This window comes from Pygocentrus nattereri, chromosome 28 (genome assembly GCF_015220715.1).
Source record: "Pygocentrus nattereri isolate fPygNat1 chromosome 28, fPygNat1.pri, whole genome shotgun sequence".
Lineage (NCBI taxonomy): Eukaryota > Metazoa > Chordata > Actinopteri > Characiformes > Serrasalmidae > Pygocentrus > Pygocentrus nattereri.
The window spans coordinates 17,632,691-17,646,498 of NC_051238.1; the positions used below are offsets into that span (position 1 = coordinate 17,632,691).

General features: G+C 41.5%; 1 protein-coding gene, 1 long non-coding RNA gene and 7 other non-coding genes across 11 annotated transcripts; all 9 read right to left on the minus strand.

Annotated features, from left to right (window-relative positions):
- Positions 1–491: 491 nt before the first annotated feature.
- On the minus strand, positions 492–9,990 carry tor3a (torsin family 3, member A). Its single transcript, XM_017693551.2, has 6 exons — positions 9,670–9,990; positions 8,840–8,962; positions 6,904–7,169; positions 5,879–6,054; positions 4,624–4,748; positions 492–1,890 (listed from the first exon to the last, which is right to left on the minus strand). Exons 1-6 carry the CDS (start codon positions 9,833–9,835, stop codon positions 1,643–1,645), a joined length of 1,104 nt encoding a protein of 367 aa, XP_017549040.1. The 5' UTR covers positions 9,836–9,990; the 3' UTR covers positions 492–1,642.
- Positions 9,991–10,138: 148 nt separating this feature from the next.
- Positions 10,139–13,261, minus strand: LOC108425051. Of its 3 annotated transcripts, none has more exons than XR_001857680.2 (12): positions 13,201–13,261; positions 12,602–12,645; positions 12,326–12,364; positions 12,101–12,145; positions 11,892–11,911; positions 11,653–11,700; positions 11,442–11,471; positions 11,216–11,258; positions 11,019–11,042; positions 10,786–10,841; positions 10,569–10,620; positions 10,139–10,389 (listed from the first exon to the last, which is right to left on the minus strand). It is a non-coding gene; the product is annotated as an uncharacterized LOC108425051 (long non-coding RNA). The 3 variants fall into 3 exon arrangements; XR_001857679.2 differs by having other exon boundaries at positions 10,786–10,859; XR_001857681.2 differs by lacking the exon at positions 13,201–13,261 and adding an exon at positions 12,751–13,173 and having other exon boundaries at positions 10,786–10,859.
- LOC119262762 lies at positions 10,456–10,529 on the minus strand. Its single transcript, XR_005129885.1, has one exon. It is a non-coding gene; the product is annotated as a small nucleolar RNA SNORD47 (small nucleolar RNA).
- LOC119262766 lies at positions 10,684–10,747 on the minus strand. The gene has a single exon (XR_005129889.1). It is a non-coding gene; the product is annotated as a small nucleolar RNA SNORD78 (small nucleolar RNA).
- On the minus strand, positions 11,325–11,408 carry LOC119262765. Its single transcript, XR_005129888.1, has one exon. It is a non-coding gene; the product is annotated as a small nucleolar RNA snR60/Z15/Z230/Z193/J17 (small nucleolar RNA).
- On the minus strand, positions 11,534–11,618 carry LOC119262764. The gene has a single exon (XR_005129887.1). It is a non-coding gene; the product is annotated as a small nucleolar RNA snR60/Z15/Z230/Z193/J17 (small nucleolar RNA).
- LOC119262760 lies at positions 11,762–11,839 on the minus strand. Its single transcript, XR_005129883.1, has one exon. It is a non-coding gene; the product is annotated as a small nucleolar RNA SNORD79 (small nucleolar RNA).
- LOC119262767 lies at positions 12,214–12,288 on the minus strand. Its single transcript, XR_005129890.1, has one exon. It is a non-coding gene; the product is annotated as a small nucleolar RNA SNORD75 (small nucleolar RNA).
- LOC119262763 lies at positions 12,719–12,798 on the minus strand. Its single transcript, XR_005129886.1, has one exon. It is a non-coding gene; the product is annotated as a small nucleolar RNA SNORD74 (small nucleolar RNA).
- Positions 13,262–13,808: the final 547 nt, after the last annotated feature.

Sequence of the window (13,808 nt, forward strand, 5' to 3'; positions counted from 1 at the left end):
AAAATATTTCAAGAAATATTTCTCAAGGGCTTTATAAAGTAGGCTGCAACAAAGATAAATAACATCCTGATAAACTTTATTATTTTAATAGGGATCCATCCTGATAGCAGGTGTCTGTATCAGGCTGACGTGAGTAGAAAATGCTCGGTCAGCATAAAATCAGAGTATCAAAGATACACAAAATCAGACTGGTACTCAGTGATACTCAAGGTTTCAGTAGCGGCTAAAAAGTGGAATCGTGCCATCCCTGTATTTTAGCAAAAAAACATTTGGTAGCATCTTCTGAAAATTGTATGTACCCCCTTATATAAGATCAAACATCTGCATTCTTCATGTACCTTGGAACGGTCATGGCCCAAACCAGCCATTTAGCATTTCTGTGCTTCCACAAAACCTTGAACAGCAGAATGTAATGCACTGCAGGTTGGAGAGTTAGGAAAGTCAGGCCTTTCTTTGGAGAGCTAGGAAAGTCAAAAATGGACACAGAACCATTTCAAGTCTCAAAAAGAGTTATATTATATGTATCAGTTAAAATTGAACTCTTCACAAAAGGTTTAGCACTTTCAGCTGGTGACTTACTTAACATGGAGAAAATGATACTGACACAAAGGTCTCAGACTTAAACAGCGTTTTAAAAAAATCACATAACAATGATAACCTCATTAAGATCAGATGTCAACAAAGCCTTGAATTATACAGTATTATTGAACTTATAACATTATTTTAACAAAACAGCATGCAAATGAAAATATTTTAAATTAATTCCTCAAGAAGATGCTTGCTGCATATCATAACCAAAATTCCTAAAAAGGTTAATACACTTTCATTTAGAATATCCAAGTTACACATCTTTCCAGCATATTTAATTAATGACAATGCAAACACTGCCATGCAGCTTCTTACCAAAAAAAGAAAACAATGTTACATCACAACAAAAGTGCAAATTCAAATGAAAAACGTTAAAGATGCAAAGAGTATAACACCTCCCCACAGGTGTTACAGTGTTACAGGCGCTGTATTTTTTTCCTTTTTTATAGCAGTTTTAAGAATTTTTCAAGACACAGGCTGGAAAAGCTAAAATGGAGACAACGATAGCAATGCTGGTAAGTGGTTAATCGCAATGTTGATCTTTTTGTTATACTTTATAAACATTAAAATGATTTGTTCTGCCTCCATAGTCTCTGTACTGGCTCACATAAAATACACATCAGCACATTAAAGTTACAAATGGCAAAAAAGCAACTAAAAGATTCCATGTACTGCATTGACAAGTGGAAAAAGGCAAATTAAATAAACATGCAACGAAACATAAAAGAATAGACATTCAGTTAAGGTTCAGGTAAACTTGGAAAATTGGTGGAAAAAGATCTAACGTAGTTATGTGTAAGTACTAGGCGTTACGTATAAGTATACAGAAGTTATTTCAGTTACAAAAGTCATTGCAGGGCTCAGTGGTGACAAGCACCAATTTCATCAATATTGTATCTCAGTATGAGATGATTAACCTCATGCTGCATGTTCTCTGATATGTACCTGATATACTAAATAAACAGCAGATTACGATCCTAGTTCTTTCTCAACAGACTTCAGCTTTCAAGTATGCCATAGTTGTTTATGTGAAGTTAGTGACTATGTTAGTCTGTTAAGGTAAAAAGAAATTGATCCGCTGAGGGATGGATTTGCAGCCCTTTGCAGAGAAGAGCTTCTCCTCTTTGGGCTCATACAGCATGGCTTTAGCCACCTCATCCAGAGTAGCCTCGTCAGGTTCTACGCCACGAGCAGCATACGCATCCCGAGCGCACAGCTTCACATGACGATACTCCAGCGGCAAGAATGGCACAAAGAAGTCGATCAGGTGACCTGACATGAGCTCACTCTGGGCAAATCCTCCTGCAGTCAGAAAGAGAGATGCAATCTAATTTAAAAACAAGAAAAATGACCATTTTCAAAAAATCAATGTGAATCAGAAATCATGAAGCATTTTTCTTCCATATGGTGTACATATTTCTAAATGAAACATGGTATCAGGGAGCATCTCTGAGTTTTGTGATTTCTCTTAATGAAGCAGGCATATGCAAAAGTTTAGGAACCTTGGTTAAATGATGTTTTTACATTTTTAAAGTGAAAAGAAGTCAACACATCCTCTACAGAGAACTAAATATAAAATATAAAATGTGCCATAACCTTTGCACAGGAAATATTTCTCATAATCTTAGGGAAAAAATGGATCATAAATGGATCATAAAAATAAATCAGTAGATAAATAGAAACTGTTCACTAGAATCTGCAGAAAACGGTTATATTTAAACTTATTTTTCCTTAGAAAGTCAACAATGTAATTTGATTGAAAGTATTACATTTTTTGCATAAGGCTGTATGTGGGATGGTGGGAGGAGCGGTTACACATGATATTTATTAATATTTTTCCCATGTGCTGGTGCTTGGAGATTTAATCAGGTTATGTTTTAAAGGTTGTCAAAAGTCACAGCATTTAATGGAATTTTAGAAAAAAACAAGCCTTCTGTTTTATAAATGATACAATGAATGCTGTCGGTGGGATTGAGGAGGTCCTCAAAGTATTCCTTCCACCACCCAATGACGTCTTCAGTCGAAGTCAGCAGCACACCATCTCCACTATATACAGTGCTAGTGGCACACTGCTTCCCCCTTCTGAGTCGCCTGACGGTTTGCCAGAATCTTTTCGGAGCCGACTTAAAGTCACTTTCCAAGGCCTCACCAAACTCCTCCCACACCCAGGTTTTTGCCTTGGTAACGACTGAAGTCGCAGATCGCTTGGCCTGTCGATACCTGTCAGCTGCCTCTGGTGTCCCACAGGCCAACCATGCCTGGTAGGACTCCTTCTTCAGCTTGACGGCATCTCTCACCTGGTGTGTCCACCACCGGGTTCGAGGATTACCGCCCCGACAGGCACCAACTACCTTGCGGCCACAGCTACAGTCAGCCGCTTCAACAATGGAGGAGCGGAACATGGCCCATTCTGAGTCGATGTCCCCCACCTCCCCCGATATCTGGTCACAGTTCTGATGGAGGTCCTGCACTTATGGAAATCCTTGTGTTCAAACAACAGGGTGTTTGTGATGAACTGTGGTTTGCACAGAAGTCCAAAAACTGAACACCACTCGGGTTCAGATCAGAGAGGCCATTCCTCCCAATCACACCCCTCCAGGTCACACTGTCATTGCCCACATGAGCGTTGAAGTCCCCCAGTAGGACAATAGAGTCTCCAGGAGGAGTACTTTCAAGAGTCCTTCCCAATGACTCTAAGAAGGCTGGGTACTCTGAACTGCTGTTCGGTGCATAAGCACAGACAGCAGTCAGGACCCGTTCCCCAATCCGAAGGTGTAGGGAAGCTACCCTCTCGTCCACCGGAGAAAACCCCAACATAAAGGCACTGAGTCAGGGGGCTATGAGAAAGCCCACATCTGCCCACCGCCACTCACCATGGGCAACCCCAGAAAAGAATAAAGTCCAGCCCCTCTTAAGGAGATTGGACCCAGAGCCCAAGCTGTGTGTTGAGGTGAGCCCGACTATATCTAGCCGGTATCTCTCAACCTTGCGCACCAACTCAGGCTCCTTCCCCGCCAGTGAGGTAACATTCCAAGTTCCAAAAGCCAGTTTCAGCAACCGAGAATCAGAACGCCAAGGCCCATGCCTTCGGACACTGCCCGATCCACAAAGCACCGAACCCCTACTACTGCCCCTCCCATTGGTGGTGGGTCGATGGGAGGGGGGACTCATGTAACCCCTTCGGGCTGGGCCTGGCCGGGCACCATGAGTAAATGCCCGGCCACCAGATGCTTGCTGGCAAGCCCCTCCCCCAGGCCTGGCTTCAGGGTGGGGCCCCGGTAACCCTGTTCCAGGCAGGGTACACAGGTCCTGGTTTTTAATTATTTTCACGCCTTTTCAACATTGCGTGGACATCGGGGGCAGTGCCACTGGATTGGCGGACTGGGGTGGTGGTGCCCCTTTTTAAAAAAGGGGACCGGAGGGTGTGTTCCAACTACAGGGGAATCACGCTCCTCAGCCTCACTGGTAAGGTCTATGCAGGGGTACTGGAGAAGAGGTCCGAAAGAATAAGATCGCGAATACAAGTGGCCGAAATGAGTTTCCTCCGCAGGGTGTCTGGACTCTCCCTTAGAGATAGGGTGAGAAGTTCGGTCTTCCGGAAGTGACTCTGAGTAGACCCGCTGCTTCTTTACGTCGAGAGGAGCCAGTTGAGGTGGTTCGGGCATCTGGTTAGGATGACTCCTGGATGCCTTCCTCGTGAGGTGTCACAGGCAAGTCCACCAGGAAGGAGACCCCGGGGAAGACCCAGGACACGCTGGTGTGACTATATTGCCCAGCTGGCCTGGGAGCACCTCAGAATCCCCCCCAGAGACCTAGTGGAAGTGGCTGGGGAAAGGGAGGTCTGGGCCTCATTGCTTAAGATGCTGCCCCCGCGACCCGTACCCCGGAGAAGCGGCAGATGATGGATGGATGGATGGATGGATGGATGGATGGATGGATGGATGGACGATGAATGCTGCTTAATATGACCAGACACTTTAACTCACAAGGAAAAAATCTGGATTTCATGATGACTTTAAATGTGAGAGCAGGTACCTTCAGCATCTATGGATTCTGATCGTAATCGATGTTCCAAATCCTCCATACCAATATCTTCTCTGTTCTGTCCTGAGTGCCAAAAGTCCAGAGCTACTTCATTGATAGCAGCACCACCAATATTGCTATGGAAAAAAATGAAATAGATTAAAATAGGTCCAAATACATGGTAGTAATTAGTTTTTTTTGTGTGTGTGTGTTTTTCTTAACAACACGTCTCTCAGCCTCAGGTACAAGCCAATGCTGAGGAAGGTAAAAGCTCTTTTGGCAGAGTGTGGGCACATCTATAGCATATGCTTTTAAAAATTACATAATTATAAAAGCATATTTATTAATTAACAAACATGCATCAGTAGCAAAAAACAATCATGTGTTGTTTTGTGGTAGACATTTGTGAATGTGTGAAAATTTAACTGGAACAGATTTGTTAAAAGTAAAGAAAATGCTAATCCTCAGGCTCTGTAATTTTAATTGCCAGAATGTAAAATGTTATGGCCAGACACACAATTTTGACCCCTGCTCCCCAGCATCTGGTGTTTTATGTTTTTGTCCCATATTAAGCTTTTCTTTTTTTAAAAATTGAGCTATTTTCCATTGTTAAGTGTTCATCAATGCAACATACATGATATAAAATATTTAGAATCAACCTAATTGTTTGAGTGTAGCAACTCTGTTCTTATATCTTATATAATGGCTCATGTAGTTCCTCTTTGTTACGATGCAAGGGTATGGAAATTGCCACACTTTGCAATATGCAAACTCTGCCCTTGTACTAACATTTCCATATCTGCCCTGATACTACTTACTACACAAATATTTAGTAATTGTAATCTACAAGGCCCACTAAATTTCCCTACAAAGCATCTCACTGCAGACCACAGCATAAATAGTCTACTAGTTTCTTCCAAAGTAGTATTTTTTAGTTAAAGAAGTGAACCTCACTGCCATCACTGTATTTTGAAAACAATTTTAGGCCAAACCCTTATCTCAAAACTGCTTTAAAACAATGTCTCAGGCATTAAGCTGCATTTGATCATTCTGATCATTTCATGTAATAGCTCTCTGTGAGAAAGCTTGTAGAGGCATTAATCGCTTCGGATGTCTCATTGTTAGACAAGTCTGAATTAGCTAGTTTCTCTTAAATAGTGCATTTCACATCAAATCATTCTGAATAACATTATTAATATCTTAATCATTTAATTATGAGATATTTTAAATAAGTGGAATTCCTCTTTACTCCTAAAGACAAACCAACCTGAGGAACAGGAATATGGCTCTCCTGTAGCTGACCCCATCAACATTATCATAGTGGTCCATGTAGGGTTTGATCGCATCTATAAGCCCAGGGTGCAATTTCTCTGCCTCGTCAAAGATGAAGAGAGTCTGTGGGCAGCGGAGTACCATGTCTCTGATTGCCTCCCTCAGTTGGCCCTAAAACACACACACACACACACAGAAAAATGTGATTATTTGTTTTCATAATGTAACAACACAGAGCTGAAAGTATTGATATAGTTTTCAAGTCCCACATATTACAGAAACACATTACAGAGATGCAATCCACAAAACACTAAATGCATTCTGGCTGCAAACAAAATCATATGGAAATCTGTGTAAGGGATTAGCTGCAACTTTATTACAGTACTTAAAAAAATTAAAACAACCCATTTTACTTTTCCATGTATAGTTCAAAATGTACATACTATAGAAGTTTGGCCAAATGTACATGGAGTTTGCTATTGTTTTTATCTATATTTATTTGATTTATGTCTGTGCAGAAAGGCACTTTGTATAATTGTAATGGTTTGCAGCAGCCATTACTTTTTCCTTTTGAAATTATTTTTACACAATGATGAAATCATAACAGCCACTAATGAAGCACATACAAGAAAGGACATACATTCACATTTTTGCAACATAAAGGAGATAAAATAACACTATATTCACTTGTTTGCTATGTGAAGGTTACTTGGCATCTAGGTCAGTTGCGAAATTGTATCAAACAGATGATGCAATCTAGAATGGATCCATTCAATAGGTGAGACCCAAACTACTGCCTGTGTTCCAAGAACTATTGACTTTTTTGTGTTTTTTTCCCCCCACAGAACTTTTTATCCAATCAAGTGTCAAATTCATGCTGACACTTTGCTTACTTGGCTATGGAGGATGAAAAGAATGCATGAACATATATACATTTAGCACAAAAACAGTAAAAGGTCATATTATGGACTTTAGATCATGGTAATCATGACTAATGTCCAGACCAAGTGCTCTGCACACCTTGTACACGTCCACCAGTCTTGTATGTGGAAAGTGGAACGGGGCAATGAACAGACGCACACACTCGCTCTTCACTCCATCCCGGTACAGGTTATCCGCAACCATCCGGGCCACAAAGTTTTTGCCCGTGCCGGACCAGCCATGGAAAGAGAGGGTCAGGGGCTTGTTGGACTCTGGGTTATTGATAAAGCCTTGAATAGCTTTTAGAACCACAGACTGAGCCAGGTGCTGCCCATGAAGCTTTAGCTGTAGATCTCGCTCAAGACCTAATTGAGTACACAAATAATACAGAATGTAAAAACCATAGTATGATATATACACATATACAAGCACACATACATGTAAATACATACACAAACAAATTTTATATATATATATATATATATATATATATATACACACAATATTGCCAAAAGTATTCACCTTCTTGTGTGCCTTCATACACATATGAACTTCAGTGAGATCCCATTCTTAATCCATAGGGTTTAATATGATGTTGTCCCAACCTTTGCAGCTATAACAGCTTCAACTCTTCTGGAAAGGCTTTCCACAATGTTTAGGAGTGTGTTTATGGGAATTTTTGACCATTCTTCCAGAAGCACATTTGTGATGTGCACTGATGTTGGATGAGAAGGCCTGGCTCGCAGTCTCCGCTCTAATTCATGCTGCTGGTGCCATGTGTAATGCTAACCCTCTCCCCCACCTTTTCTGTGATTTTGGGGTCACGCAGAAGTTTGTGCAGGCAGACACGAGGCTGGATGCTATTTCTCAATGACTTTTGTCTTTTACATACAGGTATGGTTTTAAACTCGCTTCATTAGCACAGAGGTTTTATTCTTTTTGTTTGTTCCCATGTTTTTAAAAAAGGGTTTCATATAAAATACTATCAAAAGCAGGTACTACAAGGTTATACATTAAAAACATTAAAAATGAAGTAAAGTTCATGTGGTAAATAAGTAATATTGCACATATCCCAGGGGTTTTTGTTTTACAATTTGGCACTTTGTCGTTTCTTTGAAGTCAGTCTTATAAAGATGTATTATATGAAGTTGATTGAGTTGGCTGAGAGTACTGCAGGAGAGAGAAGTTTGTGCAGGCAGACACGAGGCTGGATGCTATTTCTCAATGACTTTTGTCTTTTACATCCAGACAATAAAGGATTCCTGGTTGGTACCGGCATTGGAGGTCACGAGTTCTCCTTTTTCCTTTTCCTTACAACACAACGCAGAGTAGTCGTGGCCGGGTTCCCTTTGCATGTTCGCTCCATGTGAAGGTTTGGATTCGCTACACATGCGTGTGTGTGAAATTCCACAATATTAATGTGATTCCATGACTGGGGCACCATTTAGCTTTAACCTTTGTAGCTCCTCAACTTTTTTTTCTATTTTTCTTTGCTGACAATGCCTGACACAAAATGATGACACGGTTTAAAATAACAGGTTTGAGGGATTTTTTTCAGAGAATTTAGCAAATACACAAAATGTGGTGAACTAGCATCCGTGCTAATTACCTGAGGATTTTGAGGTTTTACTTATTTATATTTAAAATAATTCACTTTCAGTGTATAATTTGGGTAACAGTGATCTACTTCCAAATTGACATCCATCAATATAACAATCTGAAAACATAGAAAAAAAGAATGAATGTACTGTCCTTCTTCCCATGATCCTCAGGGAACTTGCATGAATGTCCTTATGAACGTGCGTTTGATTATACTTGATTATATTTCAAGGTAAAGTGCAAAACTACTGTTAATGTTTCGAGTTATATTTATCTGAACATCACACCCATAAGCTGGTGTGAACACATCACAAATGGCACCCCATTTGTGGAATCACCCACATGTACTTAAAAAAAACGATAAACTGACCATTTTCCACACTGTCTACATATGACAGACTGTTACTCGTTTATTTGGAAATAAGTGTTTGTTTACCTGTGAGGTTATTAGTAATTCTGCAGTCGCCTGAATCACAACACTGTCCCAGGCTGCAGTACCAAGCGGTCATCATGCCCACGTAATCTTGAGAAAACCAGGACCAAATGTCCCCAGTAGGCACTGTGGAGAGCACAAGGTAATTATGAACATCTCCAATAATGTTCAGCCTGAGAAAAACAGACCAGTGTATTTTATATTTTGGTGGTCATATCTGGTTTCAAATGGTCTCATCTTGACTTTGAAGATCATTTGCCAGGGTTTTATGTAATCCATGATGATTCTGGAGATCCACCCTCGCAGAGTTTAGTGATGAAGCCATTCTGGAGCATCTGAATATTAGAGCTAGGTGTGTTGGATACGAACTCTACAAGACCAGGATTATGCACCCAGGCACAAGGACTAAGCTGGTAAGTCAGTTTTGTAATGCTAGTAGCCGAATCCTGATAGAACATACCTCATGTACGTAATGACGACTTCCAGGACCATCTGAATATTAGAGTTAAGCGTGTTGATCTGAACTCTTCAGGACCAGGTTTTGGGTTCCACTTATCCAAGTCGTTAAAATACGCACATGCTGGTTAAACAGCTCGAGCCGGCCAGACTTGTCGCTCCCCTCCTCCCACCCCCACCAAGGGACATTTTCAATATCACTCATTTTTTCAAATAAAAACACTGCATTTAAATCTATTACTCCACAACTGGGCTTTTCCCTTAAATCCATCGGTTTATACAGCCAACAACGCTTAGCTCTTCAGGCTGCAGAGCTGTTCTCAACACAAATCAGTTACTAGCCTCGCAGATTTAAGCGAAACCAAATACTTCCCTACCTTGCTGGCTCGCATCGTCCTGGTTCGGCTGACACTCTCCCTCCCAGACATGACAGTAGAGGTAATTGAAGTAGTAGGTGGAAACATTAGAGATGCTGTCGAACTGGAAGAAATCTGCTTTAACCGAGGCCGCCAGCAGCGCGGACAAAATGAATGAGACGATCATCAGGGCCGGTATGACTGCAGTCTATGTAACGAAATCAACAGCAATATACAGCGTCTTTATTCCGTCCATCCAGCCCACCCGCACAGGCCGCCGTTTGAGCTCGACTGGACGGAACACCGTACGATCAGTTAGCCAAGCCAGGGAAATACGGCGCGTCGTCACTTCCGCCACCCCCAGACAATCAGCAGGGTCACGTGGTCTTACACGCGTCAACCAGTTAAACACCAGGGTCAACATAGTGAGAAAATCAGTCCATTCAACCAAGCCCAACCCCACCAAAATAAAATAATCGACGACACAAGGTTTTAGTTCGTCAGACAAAAGGCTCAAGTTTTATTCAAGAAATAACCAGAGGATCAACACATTCACCATCCAGTAGTTTGTGTTAAACAATTTACAGTACAAGCAAACAGAATTATCCAAGTGACCAGTGAGCTTTAGGTCGTCATAAATTGCTGATTCAAATGAGCTTTGAGCCAGGCAAAGGAACATCCACTCCATTCTTACACAGGCTCTCAAATGCACGTTCTGATGACCATTTTCAGGTTCAGTCACTGGAAATAAGGAGAAGACAGTTAGGCAGGTCTACAAGACTAGAATAAGTGCCAGTCAACCGCTGCAACCTCAGAGAGAAATGGAACGGAAAGGAGTATAATCAGTAGATTCATTTGGCAGAATCTCTTCATCACAGGTTGTGTGTATGTGGGGAGGAGTACACCTTGCAACAACTCACCCCAGGATCTTTTATCTACGGATGCCAATCGTTTGACCCCAGCAGTCTCCACCTAATAGACAGTACAGTTAGCCACAGAAAGTCACGACTAGTTCTTGGTGTACTGAAACTTGGGTTCATCAGTAAGCATTTGTCCACATTAGTGTTCAGGTCAGACATTTGAAAAAACATCACTGAACCCCAACTGTGGGCTGGCAGTTATGCGAACTATACTCACAGTCAACCCTTTAACTGCCTCGACAAAGCACGGTCACAGGACATGGATGGCGTTACCTGTCAATGAGCAGAGTCCTGTTAGAACAGAAAATATTGACCATGAGGTCTGGTCTGTTGGCTCCTAAAAGACCATGTCAGCCAGAGCTAATATCCAATCTCCATGGGAAGGTCAATGGACATTAGATCATCATTGTGGTCAATATTGAATGTACACCACAAGTTATAGATACTCACCATCAAGTCATGTTGGTCATGAGCCTAGGGGAAAAGACAAGGATTAGAAAAGTCATCACTTCATATGTAGCATCAGCATCACAATCCAGATCAGGCAACAAGTCTGTGTCCTCAACAAGATCAGAGACCTGATTCAAAAATCATCCCCTCTAGAATGAACCATGAATAGATCCTACAAACCAAGCAACTCGTCTTACCTTCAGTACTGCCACCCAGAGACATCTTTTTACACTGAAGATGCTACAAAAGGAAAGCTAAATGTTAGTGGCTTAGCAGAAGCTGTAATCATAAAGCAAGTAGCTGTACTTGATCATCAGATAGGAGCGAAAGACATTGCTCTGTGTTCTACATGGAGGTTCTGCTGAACTATGCAATCATCATTTGTATCTTCTCAAAACTAAAACAACTTTACATTTAACTCACCTTTACAGATGGTTAAGGACCACTCCAGTCCTGCAATGAAACAGCCAAGTTGAGATCTCTACAAATCACACTAGCTTATCCTAATACAAATGCTGATACATCAGATAGGAGCGAAAGACATTGCTCTTTGTTCTACATGGAGGTTCTGCTGAACTATGCAGTCATCATTTGCATCACCATCACTGCTGATTAAATACACATGTATCTTTACCCTTCAGCCAACTTCATCCCACAGCTTTCTGCTCCAGCCACAGGTCCCCTAGAACAAGAGAAATCTTAATCCAGAGCACAGATTAAGGAGGGACAGAATAATGCCATTCTACTGTTTCAGTTTAAAAAGAAGTCTTTCATTCTAATTCAGAGAGATTCCCATTGATTTTAAATCATCATGCACAGTAGTTAGGCAAACTGGAATAAACTTCATTAACCAAAAATTAATTTAAGCCTTACCTGTTGACTTAACCACCATCCTAGGAGAAAGGTAAAGAGAAACATTACTTCAAGAAGTTCAGTGACTAAATTCCAGTATATAAATCTGTGCCTCAGATAAATACTTGGTGGTTGCCATTTCATCAGCCTTAGTTCAAGAGTAGCAAATAAAGTCATCATAGGACACGTTGACAACTCAAATTAGGTGTGCTCTTCTAGGTATAACATACCTCAAAATACACCATACTCCACTTTGAACTTCAATACTGGAAGCACTGCAAGCAGAAAAAAGCAAGTTAACCTCAATATTCTAGACTAGTTCTAGAAATACAGAAACCCTAAAGGCCTCAGAATAAACGGTTTCAGAAATGACTTCTGTCCACTACTCTTATTTCTTTTTTTTGGCTCATCACAGGCTTCAGAGAAATGTACATCTTTAGCTTCGGTATACATACCTAAAAAGGTCCATTCACCACGCTCCTTCCAAAAAGGAACTAGAAGAAAGAGACAGCTTGAAACATGGCAACCGATTTTAAGATGCACAAGTTTTTCTAAGCGTAAAGGCCTCAGAATATAGTTTTCAGGAAAGGGTCCTGTCCACTACTCTTATTCACGTTTATGCATCAAAAGCTTTTACAGGTGAGAACGGGGGAGGAACAAATCTTGGTGACCAAGTTACAGCTTAAGATATTAGTCACCATATAAAAACACATGCAAAAAGTGTAACTTACCATAAACCAGATGACGCCAGCAACCCGGAGTTCAGCTCACAAACCTGCAGGACAACGTAAACGATCACTGCGTTAGCCACGTGGGCCTGGCTTAACCACGCCACTAAACAGTAGTTCCCACGCAAATCAGAAACGTTGGCATTCATCACCCTTTCTCAGATGTCCCTACCAACACGGTTTTCCTCATATGTGCATGGAGAGTAACACGACCGCTGCGAAATCGACGAGGCGACGGTAGAAGAGACAAACTAGCTAGTTAGCATGTCAAGGGCTCCTAACTAGCCTTCATAAGTTAATATACTTCACAAAAATAAATGACTGGTTATAATGCATTCCCACTGTCCACTTAAACAGCAACCTTAACCCTATTTGAAAAGTACCGGGCGGTCCTGCTTGGCCTAGTCTGGACACGTGCAAAGGCCAAGACCGAACTAGCGGCCCAGCAGACGGTCTACAAATAAACGCTGATACAGATAAAAACAGATAAACACGTTCATAAGTTACAAAACACAAAAATACGGGTACATTAAAACGCGCTGAGTCCCGAAAGCGCGAACAACATAATACTCTAGCGAATTAGGTTTAAACTTGAAGCTCACCTCCCCGCCCGAGTCGCAGATGAACGAGGAAGAAAAGAGGGGCGCAGCGGAATTTATACCGCTCAACCGCAATGCTTTGTGGGAAGATTTTCAAACGACGCTACTTCCAACTCCTCCTCACAAGATCCTGCTGAAGATCTCGGGGGTCGTGAATACGGCTTGGTTTGAGTTCAGGTTGTCTTGGTCGGAAACTCGAGAAACGCGCTGGAAACGTGTCTCTTTCGTTACAGAAAGGCCATTTCTGTTGCATGGCTGTAGCAGAAGGAAGAGATGGCGCTTATGAGAGCAGTAAAGCAAAGCTAAATTAATTCATGTAGCGCTTTTTACAACAGATGTTGTCACAAAGCAGCTTTACAGAACAATCAGTATTACAGAAAGAAAAGAAAATCCGGGTCCGAGCCCCCATAGCAAGCCAGCGGTGACGGTGGCAAGGAAAAAAAACCCTTGAGAGGAACAAAGACTCAAGACGGTCGACGCCGGATAGCAAACATTAGTATGAAGTATTATAGTACAAAGTGGGAAAAGAGAAGATTTGAGGGTGAGGATTGCACAGCATTGTAAAGATGGAAGGTCAGGTTGGGATAGTGGTGTAGTGGTTAACATCTCTG

Excerpts from the sequence above, each read along its gene's own strand:
- tor3a (XM_017693551.2), bottom strand. The coding sequence starts at position 9,835 with ATGATCGTCTCATTCATTTTGTCCGCGCTGCTGGCGGCCTCGGTTAAA. Across the intron at positions 6,055-6,903 it reads GACTGGTGGACGTGTACAAG|GGCCAACTGAGGGAGGCAAT; the intron begins GTGTGCAGAGCA and ends TGTGTGTTTTAG. Across the intron at positions 1,891-4,623 it reads AGAATCCATAGATGCTGAAG|GAGGATTTGCCCAGAGTGAG; the intron begins GTACCTGCTCTC and ends TTCTGACTGCAG.